At 35.4% G+C, this 22,052-nt stretch overlaps 1 protein-coding gene across 4 annotated transcripts in view; it reads right to left on the reverse strand.

Annotated features, from left to right (window-relative positions):
* Nucleotides 1-22,052, reverse strand: part of FRMD3 (FERM domain containing 3) — a 306,895-nt gene that overhangs the window by 49,961 nt on the left and 234,882 nt on the right. For all 4 annotated transcript variants that reach the window (XM_074280139.1, XM_074280138.1, XM_074280141.1 and 1 more), the window contains one exon: nt 1,055-1,142. In XM_074280139.1, coding sequence (XP_074136240.1) covers nt 1,055-1,142 — 88 coding nt within the window. The remainder of the gene's footprint in view (nt 1-1,054; nt 1,143-22,052) is intronic.

A 22,052-nucleotide genomic window follows, 5' to 3' on the forward strand; every position in this document is an offset into this window, starting at 1 on the left:
ACTGCTTATGTGACCTTAAGCAATCTACTTGACTTCCCAAGGACTCAGTTTCCTCATCAATAAAATGAGACAATTAGACTAGATGCCCTCTGAGGTTCTACCTACATCACACAATGATAATTTAATAAGATTAATTCAAAAGCTTATTTTGACAGGTCTGTCTGATCTCCTGTGGCTGGCTTGAAATACTGAATAATGAAGGTTCTTCATTCTCCTTAAAAATGTAAAAAGACTTTTAGAGTGCTCAAAATATTAGACTTTTTCAACTAGCTAAATAATTTATATCAGGAAACAAAAAATTCAAAAATATTTTGTATTTTCATATAATTTCTAATATTTCCTTCATCACTCCCCCATTCTTTGGAAATTAATGTCTACAGTAGCCTTAGGATAGTAAATTTACAGTTAGAAGGGCAGTTGGGTCATCTAAGCTCAAATCTCTTCATTTTATTGTTGAGTAAACAGAATTCCAACAAGGCAAAATATCTTGCCCAGTGTCATATTGGTAGTAAGTGACAAAGGCAAGATTTGAACCAGTTATTTTTTATTCCAAATCTAGTAGTCTTTCTACCATACAAATCATTAAGATTCCTTTGACCTTTGAGAACAAGCTGTCTATTTGAGGAGCAAATAATTTTTAAATGACAAAAAAATTCAGAACAAGTGGATCCCACTATCACAATTAAACAAGATATTAACCCATATTCCTTATCTCCCTATGGAGAGGCCAGAAACACTTGGCAATAACTGACATATGTTGTGACAACTTACTACTGGAGAAGAGAGAGCATACCTCATTCACAGTTCACAGAGAGTAGAGGCTTTGGGTTGGAGATGGCCATGCTTATAGATCTGTGTTCGTTCTAGATGTAGAATATTACTTTTGCAAGATATTCCTTAGCGAAGGGCCCAAAAACTTGTGTTCTATGCGGTCTATATTTTAGTATGCATTTTGTTGTTCCCTAAATGTAAGTCTTCGTAAGTAGAAATTGGTGTCTAGAACATCTAATTTACAGGTGCTTCATAAATATTTGTTGATTGACTGAGAAATTACCTTGCAGGGATGGGGATCCACCCCATAGGTTTCCAAAGTATGTGCTTTCAGTAGTAAGTTAAATTCAGCAACTGGTGGATTCTGGCCCCTAAAATGACGCAAGAAAAAGGTGGTTAATCAGGAAAAGAATAGAAAACATAACTCATTCCTTTCAATAGATAGTAGTTACCAGAAGCAGGTAGGGAAAGAAAAACCCATCTTCAAAGGTAATCACTTGAACTAAATCCTATTTATAATCAAGAGTTGAACTTTCAGAAAGTTTATGTTTCTATCTTGTTCTCCAGCTAATCTTTCCACATTTACCCTAGTAGTGTTTGATGTATGTTTTATGAGCACTCTTGTGACCCACACAGTTAATCAAGATTATCAAATAACTAATGGATACAGCCAGGCAAAGTTAATATTAATATGAAATGAGCCTCAGCAACTGTCCTTCCCAACTCATTTCATATTATCCAGAGTAAATAGCATTCCTTTCAGCTTAGGGGTATAAACACAGCAATCAGGTTACAGACCAACTAAGGAACAAACCTAAATATAGTACCCCAGTGGGAGAAATCATCATTTCCATCAGAGAACCTTATATTTTAAAAGATATCTTATTCTTATAAAACCTGTACTTGCCTTCAAGAATAAATTTTGGGGAAAAAATGTGATAGTTTGGTTTTTCTTATTTTTTACTTTAAATCCTTTGAAATCATAATCAGTATCAAGGTCATGTCCTCCAGATCCTAACAACATTCCATTAAGAGCCATATTTTCACATTGAATCCAGAAGGCAGCACCACTTGACAGGGTATTCTATTCTGTCCAGTACTACTGAGCTCTTAATCCTGGTTCTGACATTTAAAAATAATCAGGGCTAACATTTACATAACTTCAAGATTTGAAAAGAACTTTACATACATTATCTCATTTCATCCTCACAGCAATCCTAAGAGGTATTATTTCTATTATTATGTTATGATTATTCTCATTTAACAGGTGAGGAAACTGGGAAGAGAAAAGTTAAGTGGCTTGCCCAGTCACTGAGGCAGTATTCAAACTCAGAGCTTCCCAGCTCTAAGTTCAGCATTCTCTCCACCAGGCCACTTACTTGATCCTGGACAAGTCATTTAACCTGAAAGAGCTGGGCTGAGTTCCTAAGTCTCTTTGTAATCTAAAATTCTATGAATTTAAAATTCTTCCTAGAACTATAAAGTTCCAAAGAAAGAAAACAAAACAAAAATGGAATGATTTAGAAAATGCCATTTTCCTAAAGGAGTTTTTCATTCTTATTTTAAAAGAAAAATCAATGCATTTGTGTGCTCATCTCCATGGACATTTTCCCTTTAGTGGGGGAGAGAAATGCACAGGCCATCCATGCCCTGCTCAACAAGTAATTCTTGTTCTTGTTGTCCTTGTCTTTGATGGGTACTACAGAAATCAATATGTTATAGAGACAAGACCTGGAGCTGGAAGAGACCACAGAGACCCTCTTGCCCTGCTCCCTTATTTTACAGATGGGGCAGTCAATGACCAAAGAGGCTATGTTATTTTTCCAAGATCAAAAAGGTAATAAGCATCAGGCAGTGGTCCTCAAACTTTTAAAATAGGGGGCCAGTTCACTGTCCCTCAGACTGTTGGAGGGCGGGACTATAGTAAAAACAAAATCTTACACTCTGTCTCCACCCCTCAGCCCATTTGTCATAATCTGGTGGGCCACATAATCGTCCTCAGTGGGCCACATCTGGCCCGCAAGCCATAGTTTGAGAACCCCTGCAGCAGAAGTTAGATTTGAATACGGCCCCTTGAATACTTCACAGCCAAATGATCTTACCACTGTACTATGATGGGAGTGCATATAAATATTTAGCTAACTAGTGAACTTCCAGTTAATTAGAAAACTAACAACACTTTCTATTTCTTTGTTTAAAGCTTAGGCCTTTGATTTTATCATATAAAAGAATTCACATGATGAAAGTTCTCTCCACTGATGTAGACTGACAACTCACCTAAAATTTTTACTCTTTTTTAATACATAGAAATTTATTTGAGAATGTGACAAATGTATTTAATTATGTATTATTGAACTAATCAATAATAATTTTAAGTATCTTGCATACATTAGGCACAGTACTAAATGCACAGACAAATAAATGCAAGGCAAAAATGGAAATAATTAGAATTTATACTAATGAAAAATCAGTTTAGGCATTGAGTTTTCCCCTTGAGCTCATAGTCAGTATGTGTGAAAGGCAGACTCTAAACCTAGGTCTCCTTAACTCTAAAATTAGTTCTTTACCCACTGTCAGGCACCTTTTACAACCTCTTATAATAAAAGAGCTATTCTGAATGTATGTGTATGTATATATGTATATGTTGTGTATAAGTGAGAGAGAGTGAGACAGAGACAGAAACAAAGTAAGACAGAGGCCGAGAGGCAAATACAGAGAAACAGAGAGAGAGACAGAGAGAGAAAGATGGTCTATATTCCTTACTTACAGAAGACCATATTAAATAGAATTTCTGTACCCAGCTGTAAATTGGTTTCATGCCACGAGCACACAAGCACTATGCTAACTTTTTCCTAAATGAACTGAATGCTGTCCATTGTCAAGACAGTCGCTAATATTAATGTACTTCCAGGATAATTTTGGAAAGTTTTTCCAAGTATGTAGACCTAAAGATAGGTGATTTTTTTTCTAAACCGGTCTCTTTTTTATTTCCCAAATACTCTTGAAGTAATTTCTGCCCTGAGCAAATGTCCATTCCCTATAAAATCCAAGTCATCCTTTGAATCCAACTACAGGTTTTTATTCCTTGAATCAGGTTCGGCATATATAATGTCTTTCAATATATGGGAGGAGATTTTTATCTGGCACCAGACCAAGAACAGCTCTAAAATCTGGTGCTTCTGATGTGCCAAATTAGCCTTCATTCAGTCTAGTTGACAAGGTTGATGCTGAAACTAAATGGAATCTGTACTGAAGCATCTCAGGACCCAACATAGCCAGAAGAGATTATCTCTACTTGGTCAAACCAAGGGCATTCTTTCTACATGTATATGTATAATCACTGTTACTTTCTCATATTTTTAAAGGTCTGTGCAGTCTCTTTTCATGTGTCTGGTATGAGTTTTGGATATAGAAATTTACATTTGAATTTTCAAAAAATTTCTGAACCAGACATATGATATTGTTAGTATAGGAGACACCTGGGGAACATGCTTCCTCTACCAAAAAATATCAGCATATGCTCTGTAACATCTAGTCTTAGAGAACTGCCTGGGGCAATTTGAAGATTAAACAGCTTGTCTAAGGATTTGTCCACATGCAGCCAGTATGTGTCAAAGATCAGACTTGAACTTTCAAGTTCTTAACTCTGAAGGCTGCTCTCTATCCACTATACAACAAATGCTTTTCATCATAGTGGCTTTTTTCTTAACCCCAATAATCATTTTCATTGCCTTTTTTTCCTAAATGGTCCATGCAGTTTTAGGCTTCATTAATTAGAAGACAAGTGTCTAGAAAGAACTGGCAGTCCACTTCCCCTCTGGATAGTTCATGCCATACCAAGAAGGTCACACTCAGGTTTAGATCTAGCATTTTAGGAGGGACAATGACAAATTGGACTTTGTCCAGAGAAGGGTGGTCAGGATGATGGAGATTTTAGATAGATAGCTATCTTCAAGTATCTGAAATGCTGATATAGAAAAATGATTAGACAAGCTGCAGTAGAAATTCACAGAAATATGATGCCATTTTCATATAAAAACTTAGCAACTATTAAAGCTCTGCCAAAAAATAATTAATTCCATGCCTTGTGAGGTAGTAAGTTCCCCCATTTTGGAGGTATTCAAGGAGAGATTAAATTAATATTTGGAATAAGGTTGTAGAAGGGAATTCATTCAGCTCAGTATAATTTTCCTTATTCTTCATTTTCCACATACCAGCTAGAGGTAATCTCATTCTCCTCTGAATAAAAACAATACTTCATAACTCCATTATTTGTCACATTTGATATAATACTTTATATTATTTATATTTTATATAATTATATAATATTTTATATATATAATTATATAATTTATATATATAAATATATATAATATATGATAAATATATATAATATATACTAAATTATATAATTTATATATATATAATTATATAATACTTTATATTATATTTATATTATTTATATTCATAACTCCATTATTTGTCACATTTGATATAATACTTTATATTAGACTATAACTAACCTTGGGATTTTTTCCTCCTCTATAGCAGTTGAATTCTTAATCATGTGACCTCATGATATATTACAAAGAGCCCGGCTCTTTCTGTTTTTCTGTTTTTCACCCTAATAAATCTTCATATCTAATCCTAAACATGCCTCTAAAACAACTTAACTTTTTAATGACTTTAAAGCACATTATAATTTACAAGTATAATAGCCTTTTTTTTTTAAATACCCTTGTACAGTTTGTACCTTGTACCCAGAATTTAACTGAAAACCTACACGCTTAGCAACAATTTAACTAATACTAGGAGGGATGAGCACTATAAAAATTACTCCTTCAGAATCAAGAGAACATTGTACATAGTAATAATAAGATTATGTGATGATCAACTGTGATAGACTTGACTCTTCTCAATAATGTGGTATTTGATTCAAGGCAATATCACTAGACTTAGGATGAAAAATGTTATCCGTATCCAGAAAGAAAAGTATGTCAATTGGAGAATGGTTGGGTAAATTGTGGTATATGAAGGTTATGGAATATTATTGCTCTGTAAGAAATGACCAGCAGGATGAATACAGAGAGGCTTGGAGAGACTTACATCAACTGATGCTGAGTGAAATGAACAGAACCAGAAGATATCTGTACACTTCAATGCTGTATGAAGATGTATTCTGATGGAAGTGGAAATCTTCAACATAAAGAAGATCCAACTCACTTCCAGTTGATCAATGATGGACAGAAATAACTACACCCAGAGAAGGAACACTGGGAAGTGAATGTAAATTGTTAGCACTACTGTCTATCTACCCAGGTTACTTATACCTTCGGAAGCTAATAATTAATGTGCAACAAGAAAATAGTATTTACACACATATATTGTATCTAGGTTATATTGTAACACATGTAAAATGTATGGGATTACCTGTCATCGGGGGGAGGGAGTGGAAGGAGGGGGGGGATAATTTGGAAAAATGAATACAAGGGATAATATTATTAAAAAAATAAATAAATAAAAATATTTTTTAAAAAAGTATGGAGATTGAATGTGGATCAAAGTTTAATATTTTTACCTTTTTGTTTGTTTACTTGTTTTATTTTTCCTTCTTGAGTTTTTTCCCCCTTTGGTTTGATTTGTCTTGCATAATATAACAAATAAGGAAATATGCTTAATAGACAGTACATATTTAACCTATATCCCTATATCGGATAACTTGCTATTTAAAGGGGAGGGAGGAAGGGAGGATGTTAATATTAAATGTTAAAATGTTAATGTTAATGTTAAAAACTGTCTTTATATGAACTTGAAAAAATAAAATGCTATTTAAAAAATCACTCCTGACTTAAAATCAAAAGAGAACTGGGTTTAGCTCTAAGCTCCAGCATTTCCTAGTTGTGAAATCATTAAGCCTCTCTAAGCTTCAGTGCCTTTTGCAAAAATGGATAAAATAATATACTATCTACCTCAGAACGTTATTATAGGGAAAGTGTTTTTAGTAAGTCATTAAATATTATAGAAATATGTATCACCTTGCTTTCTAATGGCATAGAATGGCGAGATCATAGAGAGCAAGCCATAGGGGATTTTAGAGGCCACCTAATCCAGTCTAATTCTTTCTACAGATGAGGAAATTGTGATATACAAATACTAACAGATTTGCTCAGTCATTGTTATTTAATTATTCAACCACATAAAATATCTACTACAGTCAAAATGGTCTATATCCAACGATGCCCCAAATCTGTTTTATACTTTCTGTTTTTACCCTTTTGCTCATCTCATTCTCTAAGGTGAATTCCTCTTTCTTTATCTCAAATCTCTCAAAACCCTATCTGTCCTTCAAGGAGCAGATGAAGTCACAGATCTGTGATTCCCTTAATCATCTCACCTAGAAGTGTTCTTTTTAGCAAATGAGATGATATCAACAGAGAGCCTGGTACATAATAGGTACTTAAAACCCTTATTGCCTTCCCACTCCATCTGAACTCTAGTCCTCATTGACTATATTATTGCTTTTGTTCAATTTTTATACTTGAAGAAGACTGATCATATCATAGTATTAGGATTAGGGTAATTCGGCTGTGACTGATCTGTCTGATATGAGTTAGGAAGGCTTTACTACAAGTCAGGCAGAGTCCATTAAAACATCTGGGATGGAGAGAGCTCTGGAACTGGTGTTAATGTGATTCTGCTTTGCCAAAGAACAAGGTACCTTCTTTGACAGTAGTTATGTCATTGGTGAGCAAGTCTGGGCCAGCATCTCCCATGTCTCACAATCCATATGAATGTTCTTCAGAGAGACTTAAGGGGGTACCACTTCTTCTGATCTCCTTGTGAGCAATCATCTCATTATTGTTCTCCATAAAATAGTCACGTACCTTTGACCAGCCCATCAGAGTTACACTCTTTGCAATCACGTTTGATTGCTTCTCAGTTCAGTTGAGAGAGGACCTCAATTTCCAATACTTTGTGTGCCAGATAACCTTCAGAATCTTTCAGACAATTCAGAATGATTCAGTTTTCTGGCCTGGTACTGGCAGATTATCCAGGTTTCACAGGCATACAACAGTAAGATCAGCACAACAGCTCTGTAGACCTCCAGTTTGGTGGGCAGCCTAATACTTCTTTCCCATACTTTCCTTCGGAATCTCCCAAATGCTGAGCTAGCTCTGGCAATGTATGCAACAACCTCATCATCTATATGGCCATCCGTAGAAAGTATGCTTTTCAAGCTAATTGTATAAACATGTATGCCTATATTGGATTTAATATATATTTCTATCATGTTTAATATATATTGGATTATTTGCTATCTAGGGGAGGGGTAGGTAGAAGGGGGGAATTTGGAACACAAGGTTTTACAAGGGTCAGTTTTGTGTATTGGTCAACCTGCCATCTGGGGGAAGAGATGGGGGAACGAGGGGGAAAATTGAAACAAAAAGTTTTGCAATCGTCAATGCTGAGAAATTACTTATGTATAAAATTTCAGTAAAAATTAATTAATTAATTAATTAGTTTTTTTAAGAGTCAATGTTGAAAAATTATTCATGCATATGTTTTGAAAATAAAAGGCTTTAATAAAAAAGCATGCTTTCTAGGGCTAGCAGTACTGTATTCAAATCTAACACCCTTTCCATTCCAACAATGAACAAGAAAATAAGTATTATACTGAGAGGCTGAACTATATTATGGTGAGATTTTGAGGTACATGTTGCATGATGCTTTCTAATTTTTAGTGAGGAAATCTTGAAAAGAATCCAGTCCCTGCCCTCAAGAAGTTTATAATTAATTACATGCCATTTATTCTTTAGTTCAAATATTATTGAATATTATCTGCATTATACCAGATACTATGGATAATATGAAGATACATAAGACAATCCCTAATCTCAAGGAGCTCATAATCTCTGAAGAAAGATAAAATTATACAGGTGGCTACAAGAAAAGGTTGTTGGTGCTTAATACCATACAAACGCCAGATTGGCAGTTTACTGATCTAGATGGCTTTGAATAAAAGTCACTTAAACTCTCTGGATCTCAAGCTTCCCATCTATTAAATAAGTCCTCTGAAGTCCATACGAAATCCATACTTATGATTTTATTAACATTCATACAAAGTCTAATTTTATGAGATACTTTTTGAAAACTACTATAAAAAACAATGCATTTTCAAAGCACTCCCAATAAGCAAAGGCACAAACTCAGGAAAAATAATTAGTAAAAGTAAGAGGCCACTAGATGGCATGCTAGTCTGCCCTGCTCTTCCCTCCTCCACTGAAGGACACTTTGTACAATTTGCCTGGAGCTTGTTTTGTGCTAACTTCCTTATGTACATTTAAAAAAAAAAATACAATCCTACTCACAGATCTGGTCTACCTCCTTTTATCAATCAGTCAATAAATGTCTATTAAGCATGTACCAGGTACCAGGCATTGTGCTTAGTACTGAGTATTCAAAGAAAGCCAAAAGACAGGGCCTGCCCTCAAGGACCTTACAATCAAAGGGAGCATCTAATAGGTTAGGCACTTAGCACAATTAATAGTTTTCCAAGTTAACAAAGCATAGCCTTCATCTACTTTGTATGTTGAACAATTAGTCACAGAAGTGACTGCCTACTAGTGACACAAAAACACCCTCAGAGATTTCCCACAAGCTAAAGCCATGCTAAAAAAAATATGGAAGACTGTGGCAACATATAACACACACATAGATTCACTTTAAACATGACATTTTTAAGAAACATTTTAATATGCAAAATGAGGATTGTTTCTCCATAGGGGACAAAGGCTTTTTAATTCCTCTTTGGAGGTTATGTAGAATAAATCTAGGGATAGCTAGGTAGTGTAGTGTATAGATCATCAGCCCCAAAACCAAGAGGACCTGAGTTCAAATTTGACCTCAAACACTTAACACCTCCTAACTGTGTGACCCTGGGAAAGTCACTTCACCCCAAATGCCTTAGGGGGGGGAAATGAAGAAATCTAAAGAAGCCCTTATATGTTCATTGAAATTCAAATAAATTCCTAGTGAAAAATAATATTCCTTTTGAGTTAAACTGACATCAACGTAAGCAAAAAACAAAGTAGATAAAAAGATATTCTTTCTACTCATTTTCCTTGCTTGCCCAACAATTTTTTCCCTCCTACTTAAATATATATCAAGCCTTTTATGAAGGGCCCAGAGATGTCATAACAATTTTAAGTTGCTCTGACAACTATTTATATAAATGGATGAAATCTTTAAATTATTTGGCAGGTAAAATAAAGAAAAATAGCCACCTGGCAAAAGCAGACATGCACAATTATGAGAAGGTAAGAGCTTTTTTATAGCTATCTTTCTTTTTTTAAAACAGAAAGAAATGAGAAAACTTAAAATGTTTCACTCCCTAAGATGTTTTTTTTTAGATTTTAATTTGACAAAATACATCACTCATTCCAATAAGATAATTATATATTAGCTAAACATTAAAGTATCCTAGCCATATTTAGATTAGGTTAGAGTATGTATATATCTTGGCTCTTAATTGTTAGAGAATAGATTAGAGAAGTAAAAGCACAATAAAAGATTATTTAGTAATTCAGGCAAGAAAGCTTGAACTGAGTAACAGTACTAGGGAGATGTTTATAGGTAGCAAAGAAAAAAGCTAATAAAAAGAAAGAAGACTAATGACTAAGAAACAATTTATATAACCTTATAAAAATAAACAATTTAAAAGACTTAAGAACGTCAACCAACACAATGACCAACCTATCAAATATTTATTAAGAGCCTTTTATTGGATAGAGCACCAGCCCTGAAGTCAGGAGGACCCGAGTTCAAATCTGGTCTCAGACACTTAACCCTTCCTAGCTGTGTGACCCTTGGCAAGTCACTTAACCCCAATTGCCTCAGCAAAAAAAATAAAAAAATAGAGCCCATTACCAGGTATTATGCTAGGCACTAAGGATACAAATCTGAAAAAAGAAAGCAGTTCCTGCCCTCCTTAGAGCTTACAATATATTGAGGGAAGACAATTCACAAAAAGTAAGTTGAAAAGAAGGGAAAAGAGGAGAAAGGAAGAGAAAGCACCCACCATGTGGAGAAGTGAATCAGAGAAGTCTCAAAGGAACACAGCCAGGTGAGAAATGAGATGTTTAATCTGAGCTCTCTTCTTAAACGAGTTTGTGATCAGAAAAGTAGAAGGTAGTAATGAGGTGGAGGCCCAGAACTGATGAGATCTTGCACCATAACGGGGCTATTCCAAGAATGAGCCGCCTGGGGAATTGTGAAGATCAGTCAGAGAAGTTCAGAAGAGAAATGAGAATTTAATAAGAGATCTGAGATGTTTAGACTTGATGTTATATAAAGCAGGGCTTCTTTAAATTTTTCCATCTTGACCCTTTTTATCTAAAAAATGTTTATATGGCCCTGAATACATAGGTATAAAAAACACATTTACTAATCAAACATTTACTGATAATAGATCAGAATATCATGATCCCCATATTCAGTTATGTGACCCCATGTGAGACTGAGACCCACAGATAAGGATATTGAGTAGATGTCGAATGACTAGTAGCCTTTTCACATATTTTTAATTCTGGAAAAAAATTCAAAAGAACACTTTACATCTTTACTGGCAGATCAAAGATTTCCTGAGAAAGAAGGTTCCCGTTGCATGGTTGTCTCTGCAAGATAAGCCTGCTTAGGGAGCCTGATAATGATATCTACCCCTCAGAGAGACAATTCTAAGCATGTGGGAAGGTACCACCTGTGTGAAAGGTGGCCAAAATCGTTATCTGACTAATAATAAACTTTTGAACTTGAAATTAGGACATGCTGAGTGAAATCCTCACTCTGCTCATTTCTGTCTGTATGACTTTGGGCAAATATTTTAAACTCTAGATCTTAGTTTTAGTTACCTCAGCAATAAAATAAGAGGCCAGGAGTACAAGGCCTCTAAGATCTCTTACAGCTCTAAAGCTCTGATGATATAAACCTATGATTTGTTAAGTGAAAAGTGAAACCCAGTTCTGTCACCTGACCTATGTAACCTTAGACAAATCACTTAGCCTTTCCTATCTATAAAATGAAGATTTCTTAGAGCCCTCAGAACTCTAAATATATAATGACCTATGATCTCCCCACCAACAATAAATGATGTTTACATTCACTTTAGTCTAACTTATTTCTTTTGTAAATACGATGACCAACCATAATTCCAAACTACTCATGATGAAACATACTATTCACCTCCAGACAGAAAACCAATTGTTCTCAGAATGCAGATTGAAGCATATTTCCTCTTTCTTTCTTTTTATTGCTTTTAAAAAAACATGGCAAATATAGAAACACAGAAATACATATTTGCAATATATTTTGTCTTCCTTCTATTCTCAATGAGTGGGAGATGGCTAAGGGAGAGAATTTGGAACTAAAAATAAAATAAAACAAATTTTTAAGAAATATAAGTTTTACCTGGTAAGGGGCAGAAAATTAGCAATATTCAGATGGACTGCAGATTTCTTGAGGACAATGGCTTATTTTCTAAATGCCCCAATGCTAGAAGAATGCCTTTCACATAGCCAGTGAATAATAAAATATTGATATTCTTTTATTCTTTTTTTATTCCTTCCTTGCTTGCTCCTTTCCTTTCTTTTTTCCTGTATTCCTTTCTTCCTTCCTCAGTGCCAGCACAATGCCTTTCATAGAGCTAGTGATTAATAAAAATATTGGTTTTCTTTCATTCTTCCTTCCTTCTTTTTTTTCTTTTTTTTAAGGAATGTAACATAAATTTATATTAAACCAATATATTGACTCTCTCTGGGAATCTGTAGAGGGAAAAAGATCTTACCTGAAAAATATCTTTGGATTTAGAGTACAGTTGGGAAGTTGGAGATTTATATAGTTTGTTATAATTTTAATGATATAGGGATCTAATGGGAAAAACCAATACAGATGAACAATGATTCCACAACTCAGAAATTTGCATAGGACAGTAAGGGGTAAAATGACTTTTCTAGAATTATTTAGCCAGTAGATTTCAAAGGCAAGAATTGAAAACCAAGTCTTCTAGGCTCCAAGGAAGTCAACTGATAGATAAACATTTATTAAGCATATTTCTTATATCAGGCCCTGTGCTCAACTAAGAAATACAAAGAAAGGTACAGCATTGTCTTTGAGGGTACACTTCTTGATAAATTATAAGATCACTGTCCATTAATTGCACTGCCTCTGTACAAAAAGATCTAGAGGCCCAGATAGAGAACCACATTCAGAAGCTTTGAATAGCTTTGGGGCAACACAAGAATATTTGGTACTTTGTGAATGATACAGAAATAAGAAAGGAAGGTGGGGAATGGAAAGGGGCAAAAGAATTCATGACCAACTTTACCTACTTCTAATTTGGTCTAGGTCTAGACCTATACACCTTTTTTGTTATTACCGATCCTGAAGAGTCCTCATTAGTTACTCTGCTTCTGTTAAGTCTAGTTTGATATTAGGCCACAAAAGCCAATTTTTTTCTGATGTCTGGATGGCTTGACTTAGAGAAAACTTTTAACAATCTTTTTCTACATAAAGAATCCGACAAAGAACTGTGTGTTTTCATTGCACAGCAAAGGAAATGTCTTACTTGCCTTTAATGAAAGAACTCTAAGGTAAGAAAAATCCTAGTGTCTAAAAAGCTGATGACCTAAAAGACATTGGCTGGTTTTAAGGTAAGTAACATAGAACAAGAATCCCCTCCAAAATCCTCCTCCTAACAAGTGGTCATTCTGCATTTGCTTGAAGATTCCCTTGAGAAACTAGGAAGTCACTGCCTCTTACAAAAGCCTGTTCCATGATGGCAGTAGTTCTAATTATATCCATCTCACCTTTCCTCTAATCTTTTCTGATATACAAATTCTTTCCTTTTTGTCAGCTTAGCGGACTGAGAAATTAGAACTGTTTCCAGAGAATAAAGGGATGTGACTAATGTGAGATAAACTAGACTATAAGCTGGGGAACAGAAGGGAATTGGTGAATCCTGGACCAGTAGAATGAGCACTGAGCCAGGATAGAGGAAACTAGAAGTATAGTCTGAGCTTGGCCATTTACACTGAGCATAGATTTAGAGTTATTTAGAAATTATTTAGATAATGATTTAGATAATTATTTAGTCAATGAGCACACTAAGAGACTGACCTTCAGTGTCTTCATTCCTTCAATTGTTCCTCAGCCATCATCCTTGCACTGACTGAATCCTTCTTTCCTTTCCCAAAGTCTTTCTCTTGTGTCCCTTGTCCCCTTACCTGCTCACCAACCATTTATTCCCTGTCAAGCCCCAGGCTTAGATTACTTCCACCATGCAATGCTTTTGTCCCTAGTCCTATGCTCTGAACAGAGCTGAAGAAAAGCATGAAGAAAATCTGGATTTATGTTTGTTACATACAAATTTATGTTACATAATTTCAACGGGCTCCTCACTGCAGCAAGGCAATTTTTCTATACGTCTTAAGTTGATATATTGTCCCACTCACTATAACACCTTTTCCAAAACTATTTATCCCTCCTCCACTCTCCCAGGACTCCTCCTGTCTCTACCCTCTCAGTTGAGAACATTGCCTCATGTTTAAGTGAAAAAAGTGAAGCTATTTCATAGGCTACAGCTTCTAGCTGAATTCTGAGGCCCCCTGACTTTAGGATGCTATTGCTCTAATAATCTCTCTATTTATAATTCTAAAGTCTTCTGCTATTGCTCTAATAATTTCTCTATTTATAATTCTAATGTCTTATTATATAGAAATATAACAAGATATGTATTTCTTTCCCTAGATTTTAGGGAAGATATAGCAGTGATCCTGAGGTACTCTGACCTTAGAGTACTATTGTACTAACAATCTGTCAATGATTCTAAAGTCTTCTGGCATTAGGATGGTCCTACAAATATTGCTGACTATCAGACAGATCATCTACTGGTCAGTGATAACCAAGTTCCTAAGATAATAATGAAAAGACCACCCCTCAAACCTACCTGTAAACCATAAAATTAGCAAATAAATAATGAAGTTCTTGTCTCTCCTTGTTCTATGAATTTATCTCCTTTCTCCTGGTTCTGTCTTAAATCCTTAGCCCACTTCAATTGGCACTACAATTACAATTAATTTTGCCCCTTGACTTGGAGATGGGTCCAAGCCTGCAAATTCTTTTGAGATCCCTGGTGACACTGGTCTGCAATCCCAACCTTTTGGCGTCTCCTTCTGAAAGTCAAACATTCACTGAGAACTTCTTCATCTCCTCTCCATTTCATCTCACATCTCTTAGAGAACTTCCATTAAAGCCCTTCACCCCTGTCTTACATAAATAGACCTTTGGGGTAGCTAGGTGGTGCAGTGGATAGAACACAAGCCCTGAAATCAAGAGGACCTGAGTCCAAATCTGGGCTCAGACAATTGTGTGACACTGAACAAGTCACTTGACCCCAGTTGCTTACTTAACCCCAGGGTCATCTCTCTTTTTAATTTCTTTAGATTTATCTTTTATAATGATAATCTCATTTGTGGGTGAATCTAATCCTAGAGATGCATTTGACTACTTTAAAGAACAGAAAAATCATACTCCATTACTTCCATGATGATTTGATGCAATGTGGATTGTGATAGATAGAACAACAGTACTTATTGAGAATATTAAATGGAATGATATTTTAATCTTTTTCCTCTTTCTAATGAAACATATGTTCTATGTCACCAGATTCTGCTAAGGAAGCTTACTGATTGATATGGAGATTATTTGTGTTGGTGCCAAAAACTTCTGTTCAATTCAATCTAATACAAACACTAATCAACCCATCACAAGATAGGCCCTGGAGATACAATGGCAAGATTAAGCAGTCTTTTCTCACAGAGAACCTGCATTCTATTGATGGAATACAATTTGTACAGAGATCACAATTACACCAATAATTTACTAGCATTTATATAATGCTTGATGGTTTGCAAAGCACTCTACATACTCAATCTTTCTGGATAAGCAGACCAAAAATATTATAATCTAGAAGGGAAAGGACATTAGCCAAGAGGAGAATGGGAGAAGGCTTCATCAAGGATGAAGAGAATCTAGATGGAATTCTGAAAGTCTGAGAAGTACATTCCATGAATGAAGAATATCTTGGGCAAAATGGGCAAAAGGAGAACAATGAATGCTGAATTCAGAGAAGAGGAAGTTTGTATGTATGAGAATGTATAGTAGATGTAGGGCATGGAGGCTGGCATGGGGAGAAGAGGACATATGTGAGGGAATGGAGGACCAAATCTGCTGCAGACACAAGGGAAGGTTGCTGATTCAGGAGCAAGAGATAAAAGATGGCAGCCTTTGAGACTGACTATAGGGAGAAAAACTTTCTAAAATTTAGGACTTTCCAAAAGCCTCAAATGGCATTAGATCTCTCTTGTTAGAGAGAATTCAGATAGAAGAAGGATGTAATCTACTGTTAGGTATGTTTAGAGGAAATTCCTTTCAGAGTCTGGGTTGAAGTACAATTAGAGCTTCTTAAGCTTTTTTCATTTGCAACCCCTTTTCACCCAAATAATTTTTACATGACACCAAGTATATAGGCACATAAAATAAGTATTTACTGACAATAAACCATAATTTCATGATCTCCACATTCAGAAGGCCTCAATCACAAACTGCAGTTTAAATATCTTTGACCTAAGGATATAAACAGATAATTTTCAGATAAAAAAATTAAAGTCATTTCTAGTCATATGAAAAAAAATGCTCTAAATAACTATTGATTAGAGAAATGCAAATTTAGACAAATCTGACATACTACTTCACATCATTCAGATTGATTAAGATGACAGGAAAAGATAATGATAAAAGTTAATGGGGATATGGGAAAACTGGGACACTAATATATTGTTGGTGGAGTTGTGAACTGATCCAAACATTCTGTAGAACAATTTGGAACTATGAATACCCTTTAATCTAGCAGTGTCTCTACTGGGTCTGTATTCCAAAGTGATCGTTTAAAAAAAACAACACATGTATAAAAAATGTTTGTGGCAGCCTTTTTTGTAGTGGCAAGAAACTGGAAACTGAATGGATGCCCATCAATTGGAGAATGGTTGAATAAGTTATGGTATATGAATGTAATGCAATATTACTATTCTGAAATAAATGATGAGCAAACTAATTTCAGAATGGTCTGGAAAGACTTACATGAATTGATGCTAAGTGAAGTGAGTAGAACCAAGAGAATATTGCACACAGCAACAACAAGATTATGTGATAATCAACTCTGATGTACTTGGCTCTTCTCAGTAATAAGGTGATTCAGGCCAATTCCAATAAATTTGTGAGGGAGAGAGCCATCTGCACCCAGAGAGAGGTCTCAGGCCTGCACCCAGGAGAGTCCCAGGATTATTCTTTCAGAAGTACCCTTAACACCCTCAAAATCTCACTATACCACTGAAAAGTTCGTGCACGTCCAAAGCATGAAGCCAGTGTGTTAGTTCATTTAATACCTTCCCTTGAGACATATTTATGTGCATTCTGGCCTGAGGACTAATTTGCCCATGAAAACTAGGAATTCCATGACACCATGTTTAAATAGGAGAGGTGCTCAAATAATGACTCCGATAAAAAGATGAGCTGCTTGATATTGAGCCACTATTCCTAATCTGTAATATTTGATCCTTGAAAGCAAAACCCTTGAGAAAAGAAAATCAAGTTTTTGTTTAATAAAAAGGAAAGAAAAGAAAAACTAATGTTGAGCCATAAATAAGGAGGAAAAAAGATCTGAAGAAACAAAAATCCTCAGTAGTATGGATAGGTTTCTTAAATCTTAGAGCCAGTGATGGAAAATGGCATACAGTAGTCATTCAGCCATGTTCCATTCTTTTTCTTTAGCTTTTTATTTTCAAAATATATGCATAGATAGTTTTTAATATTCATCTTGCAGAACCTTGTGTTTCAAGCTTCTTCTCCCTCCCCTTACCTATTCAAAGATGTTAGCCATTCTTTTTGTAGTAGCAAGGAACTGGGAATTGAGTGGACTGCCCATCAGTTGGAAAATGGCTAAATAATGGTATTGATGAATTATGATATATAAATATGGTATATAATGAATTATGGTACATGAATGTTATGGAATATTATTGTTCTATAAGAAACAATCAGCAGGATGAATACAGAGAGGTATAGATGCTAAGTGAAATGAGCAGAAGCAGGAGATCATTGTACATGGCAACAAGATTGTACAATGATCAATTCTGATGGACGTGGTTCTCCTCAACAATCAGGTGATTCAGTCCAATTCCAATGGACTTGTGATGGAGAGAGCCATCTGCACTCAGAGAGAGGACTGTGGGAGCTGGCTGTGGATCACAGCATAGTATTTTCACTCTTTTTGTTGTTGTTTGCTTACTTTTTATTTTCTTTCTCATTTTGTTTACTTTTTGATCTGATTTTTCTTGTGCAGCAAGATATGTATGGAAATATAAATAGAAGAATTGCACATATTTAATTTAATATATATTATTAGATTATTTGCCATCTAAGGGAAGAGGTAGGGAGAAGAGAGGGAGAAAAAAAATTTGGAACACAAGATTTTGCAAGGGTGAATGCTGAAAACTATCTATGAATATATTTAGAAAATAAAAAGCTTTAAATAATAAAAAGATAGTAGGCATTTATTTAGATGTAGTGAAATTGGGATTTTCACTGGGCCTTGAAGGAAGCTAAAAAATCAAAAGACAGCGAGAAGGAATAAAAGTATTCCTAGCAGAAGGGACAGCCAGAAAAAATGCCCAGTCAGAGGATAAAGTCTTGTTTGAGGAACAGTAAGCAGATTGGTATCACTGATTCAAAGAGTATGTGATGGAAAGAATAAGGTATACAAAGACTTGAGAAGTGAGGGTGAAGGTGCAAGGTGGGAAGAAGTTACGAAAGATTTTGAATGCCAAAGACAGATTTTTAATTTCAATCATGAAAACTATAGGGAGTTTAATGAGTGGGAAAGTGACATGATTAGAACTGCCCTTTAAGCGGATTACTTTAACAGGTAAGTAGAGGATAGACTGGCATGAGAAGAGATTTGTAATGGAAAACAAGCAACAAGTTATAGTAATAGGTCAGGTGTAGGATGATGAGCGACTTCATCATGGTGGTAGCAGTGTCGGGAAGAGAGGGGGGCATGTACAAGAGATGATCCAGTAAAGGATAATGATAAGGACCGATGAGATAGATAGGAGGGAATAGAACCAGGAGAGAAGGGTATTGTGAAAACCTAGAGAGAAGAGAATATCAAAGAAATGATCAACAGTGTCAAAGGCTAAATACAGATCAAGAAGGATGAGGAATAAGGATTTGGGGATTAAAAGATCATCAGTATCTTTGGAGAAACTAGTTTCAGATAAATGATAAGATAAAAAGTTGGATTGTTGAAAGTAAAGAAGAAAGTGAGAAGAGAGGAAAAGAAGGTATCTATTATAGGAATTTGGATGAATCTAAACCAAGGTCAAAAGAATGAAAAGAAAATAGAAGAAAACATGAAATATTTTATTGGAAAAACATCTGACCTGGAAATAGAATGAGGAAAGTTAATTTAAGAATTATTGGATTCCCTAAAAGCCATGATCAAAAAAAAAAAAAAAAAAGAACCTAGACATAATATTTCAGGAAATTATCATGAAAAGCTGTCCCTATATCTTAGATGGAGAGAGTAATATAGAAATTGAAATAATTCTCCAATCACTTTCTGACAGAGATCCCCAAATGAAAACTCTCAGGCATATTATAACCAAATTCTAGAGCTCCCAGGTCATCAAGGAAATTGCATGCATAGAGAAATAAACAATTTAAATACTCTGGAGACAGAGTCAGCATCACACAAGATTTAGCAGCTTCCACATTAAAGGAACAGAGGCCTTGGAATATATTTTGAAAGGCAAAGGATATAGAATTGCAAACAAGAATAACATACTCAGCAAAAACTAAGTATAATCCTTCAATGGAAAAAATAGATATTTAATGAAGTAATAAATCCCAGCTTTACCACTTATTACCCTTGAAAAATTAGACAAGATCATTAATTTCTCCAGCCCTCAGTTTTATCATCTATAAAATGAGAGAGTTGGAGAACTCTTTCACCTTTTTATTAACACTCCTAGGATGACTACCACCACTCAAGCAGATGTGGTTCTTGGCAATTATTATTATTATGCAGCTCCTATCTAGCCTAAGACAAAAATTGAAGCTGACTCCAGAGGTTAGTCTTTGTTTCTCCATAAAAAGACAGGTAACTTTAGGAGCTAAAAGGGAGCATCCCTCCAAGCAGTAACTCAATTGCCTCTGCATTCTCTCCTTCTTTATAGGATAGTATGGCTAGTGAGTAACTGGGAGAGAGCAATAAATCATACCTTTGTGAAGCTGTCATGTGCTTTTACCTATCATTCCTGCAGAATTAGGGGTTTAATCAGCACACTTGAGTTTGCAGGTCATATTCCCAATACAAACCTGTCAGCATTTTCACCATCTTTTTAAAATCAAGTGTATATGGCAGGCCCAGGGGACAGCAAGCTGTTTCAATTAGTATTAACAGAGCTTCCATTCCAACCCAAATCATCACACAATAAGCCCCAGGCTCTTTACACAATTGGCTTCTTTTCCTATTCATCTAACTAACTCAAAATATCTCTCCACTTTACTGGCATAGAAAAATCATGTGATTAATTGGAGGGAAGATAAAGCAAAATAAGGAAATGTACTCAGCTATTCCAACAGATCTGGGATCCCATCATGTTGGTTTATTTCTTCAATAAGGTAATTAGGGTATAGTAGACAGTGTTGGAATCAGAGGCTGAAAGACTTGAAATGACCTGATTGTCTCAAAAGTTTACTAGTTATGTGAATCTGGGCAAGTCACAAACTCTGTCTACCTCAGTTTCCTCATCTCTAAAATAGGGGTGATAATAATAGTGTCATTTCCCAGGGCTGTTGTTCTGAGCACCAAATGAGATATTTGCAAGGCACTTTCTAAATATTACAATGCAATATAAATGTTGACTATAATGATGATGGACAGTTAGGTAGCACAATGGATGGAACTCCAGTCCCAGAGTCAGGAAGATCTGAGCTCAATTATAGCCTTAGAAACTTACTAGCTGTGTGACCCTGGACAAGTCACTTAACTCTGATTGCCTCAGTTTCTTCACTTGTAAAATGATTTGGAGAAGGAAATGGCAGACCAAGAAAATGCCAAATAGGGTCACAAGAGTTGGACATGACTGAAAAAACTGAACAACAACCCATTTATGCCTGTCCATGTTGCAGTGGATTGCTGCCACTGTGTTTTCATAAGTTTGACTCAATGAGTCAACCAAATGAGTTGAGAATTTTCTTTATTTTCTCTTGATATTGTAAGGGTACCAGTAAAAACACAGCCTAACAGTCATCTTTTACTCTGGCCAGAGAGAAATGCACTGACAGGAGAATGTCAGTATGAAGCCATGCTGTTTTGGACTACATGATTTTTGAGACATATGACTTCAATTATTTGTTTTTTCAGGGAGAGTTTGTCTGGCAGATTTAACATGACACGTTTTATAGCATGGACATTTCAAGCAAAGTCAGGGAATTTAGGCTCCACAATTTAGAAACACTATCTGCCTGATGGGATCCCATATTTCCTGGATGTTGCCGATTGCTTTTGATTATGACAGGCAACATACCAACAAAACCAGAGGACAATTATTAACATACCTCCTACTTCAAACAGAGCATCATGTATTAAACAGATACAATACAAAGAAGTGTCAAAGGAAAAGAGAATCGTGCTCTTTGAGGCACCAAAACAAGAGTATATACAGTCTTGTTTTCTATATCTGTTGTCTCAAAAGCCTTTGACATTTCATATTGATTTCACACAAATTAAAGTGAGAATATGGGTGCTGAACCACAGGCTAAAGGAAAATTTTTCAAATAAAAAGGAAACAATATCATGAAATTCCTCCATATCAAACAGATCTTTGATTCTGTGATGGTTTATAACATAGGTCAGTGGAAAGAGCAGAGGCTCCAAAATCAGAGGAACTGAACTGAAATCCCACTCTGATTACTACCACCTCTGTGAGCTCTGTGGGCAAGTCACAACCTCCCCAGCTCTCAGCTTCTTTCCCTGAAAAATGATAGTGTTGGACTAGAAAGCTTTGGAGGTTTTTTCAGTTCTATCCTTCATTCAATAAAAATTTATTAAATTTTGTGCTAAGTGCTAAATATATGATCCTATGACCCCAAAATGAACCAATGGG

The sequence above is a fragment of the Sminthopsis crassicaudata genome, chromosome 1, assembly GCF_048593235.1.
Source record: "Sminthopsis crassicaudata isolate SCR6 chromosome 1, ASM4859323v1, whole genome shotgun sequence".
Taxonomy (NCBI): domain Eukaryota; kingdom Metazoa; phylum Chordata; class Mammalia; order Dasyuromorphia; family Dasyuridae; genus Sminthopsis; species Sminthopsis crassicaudata.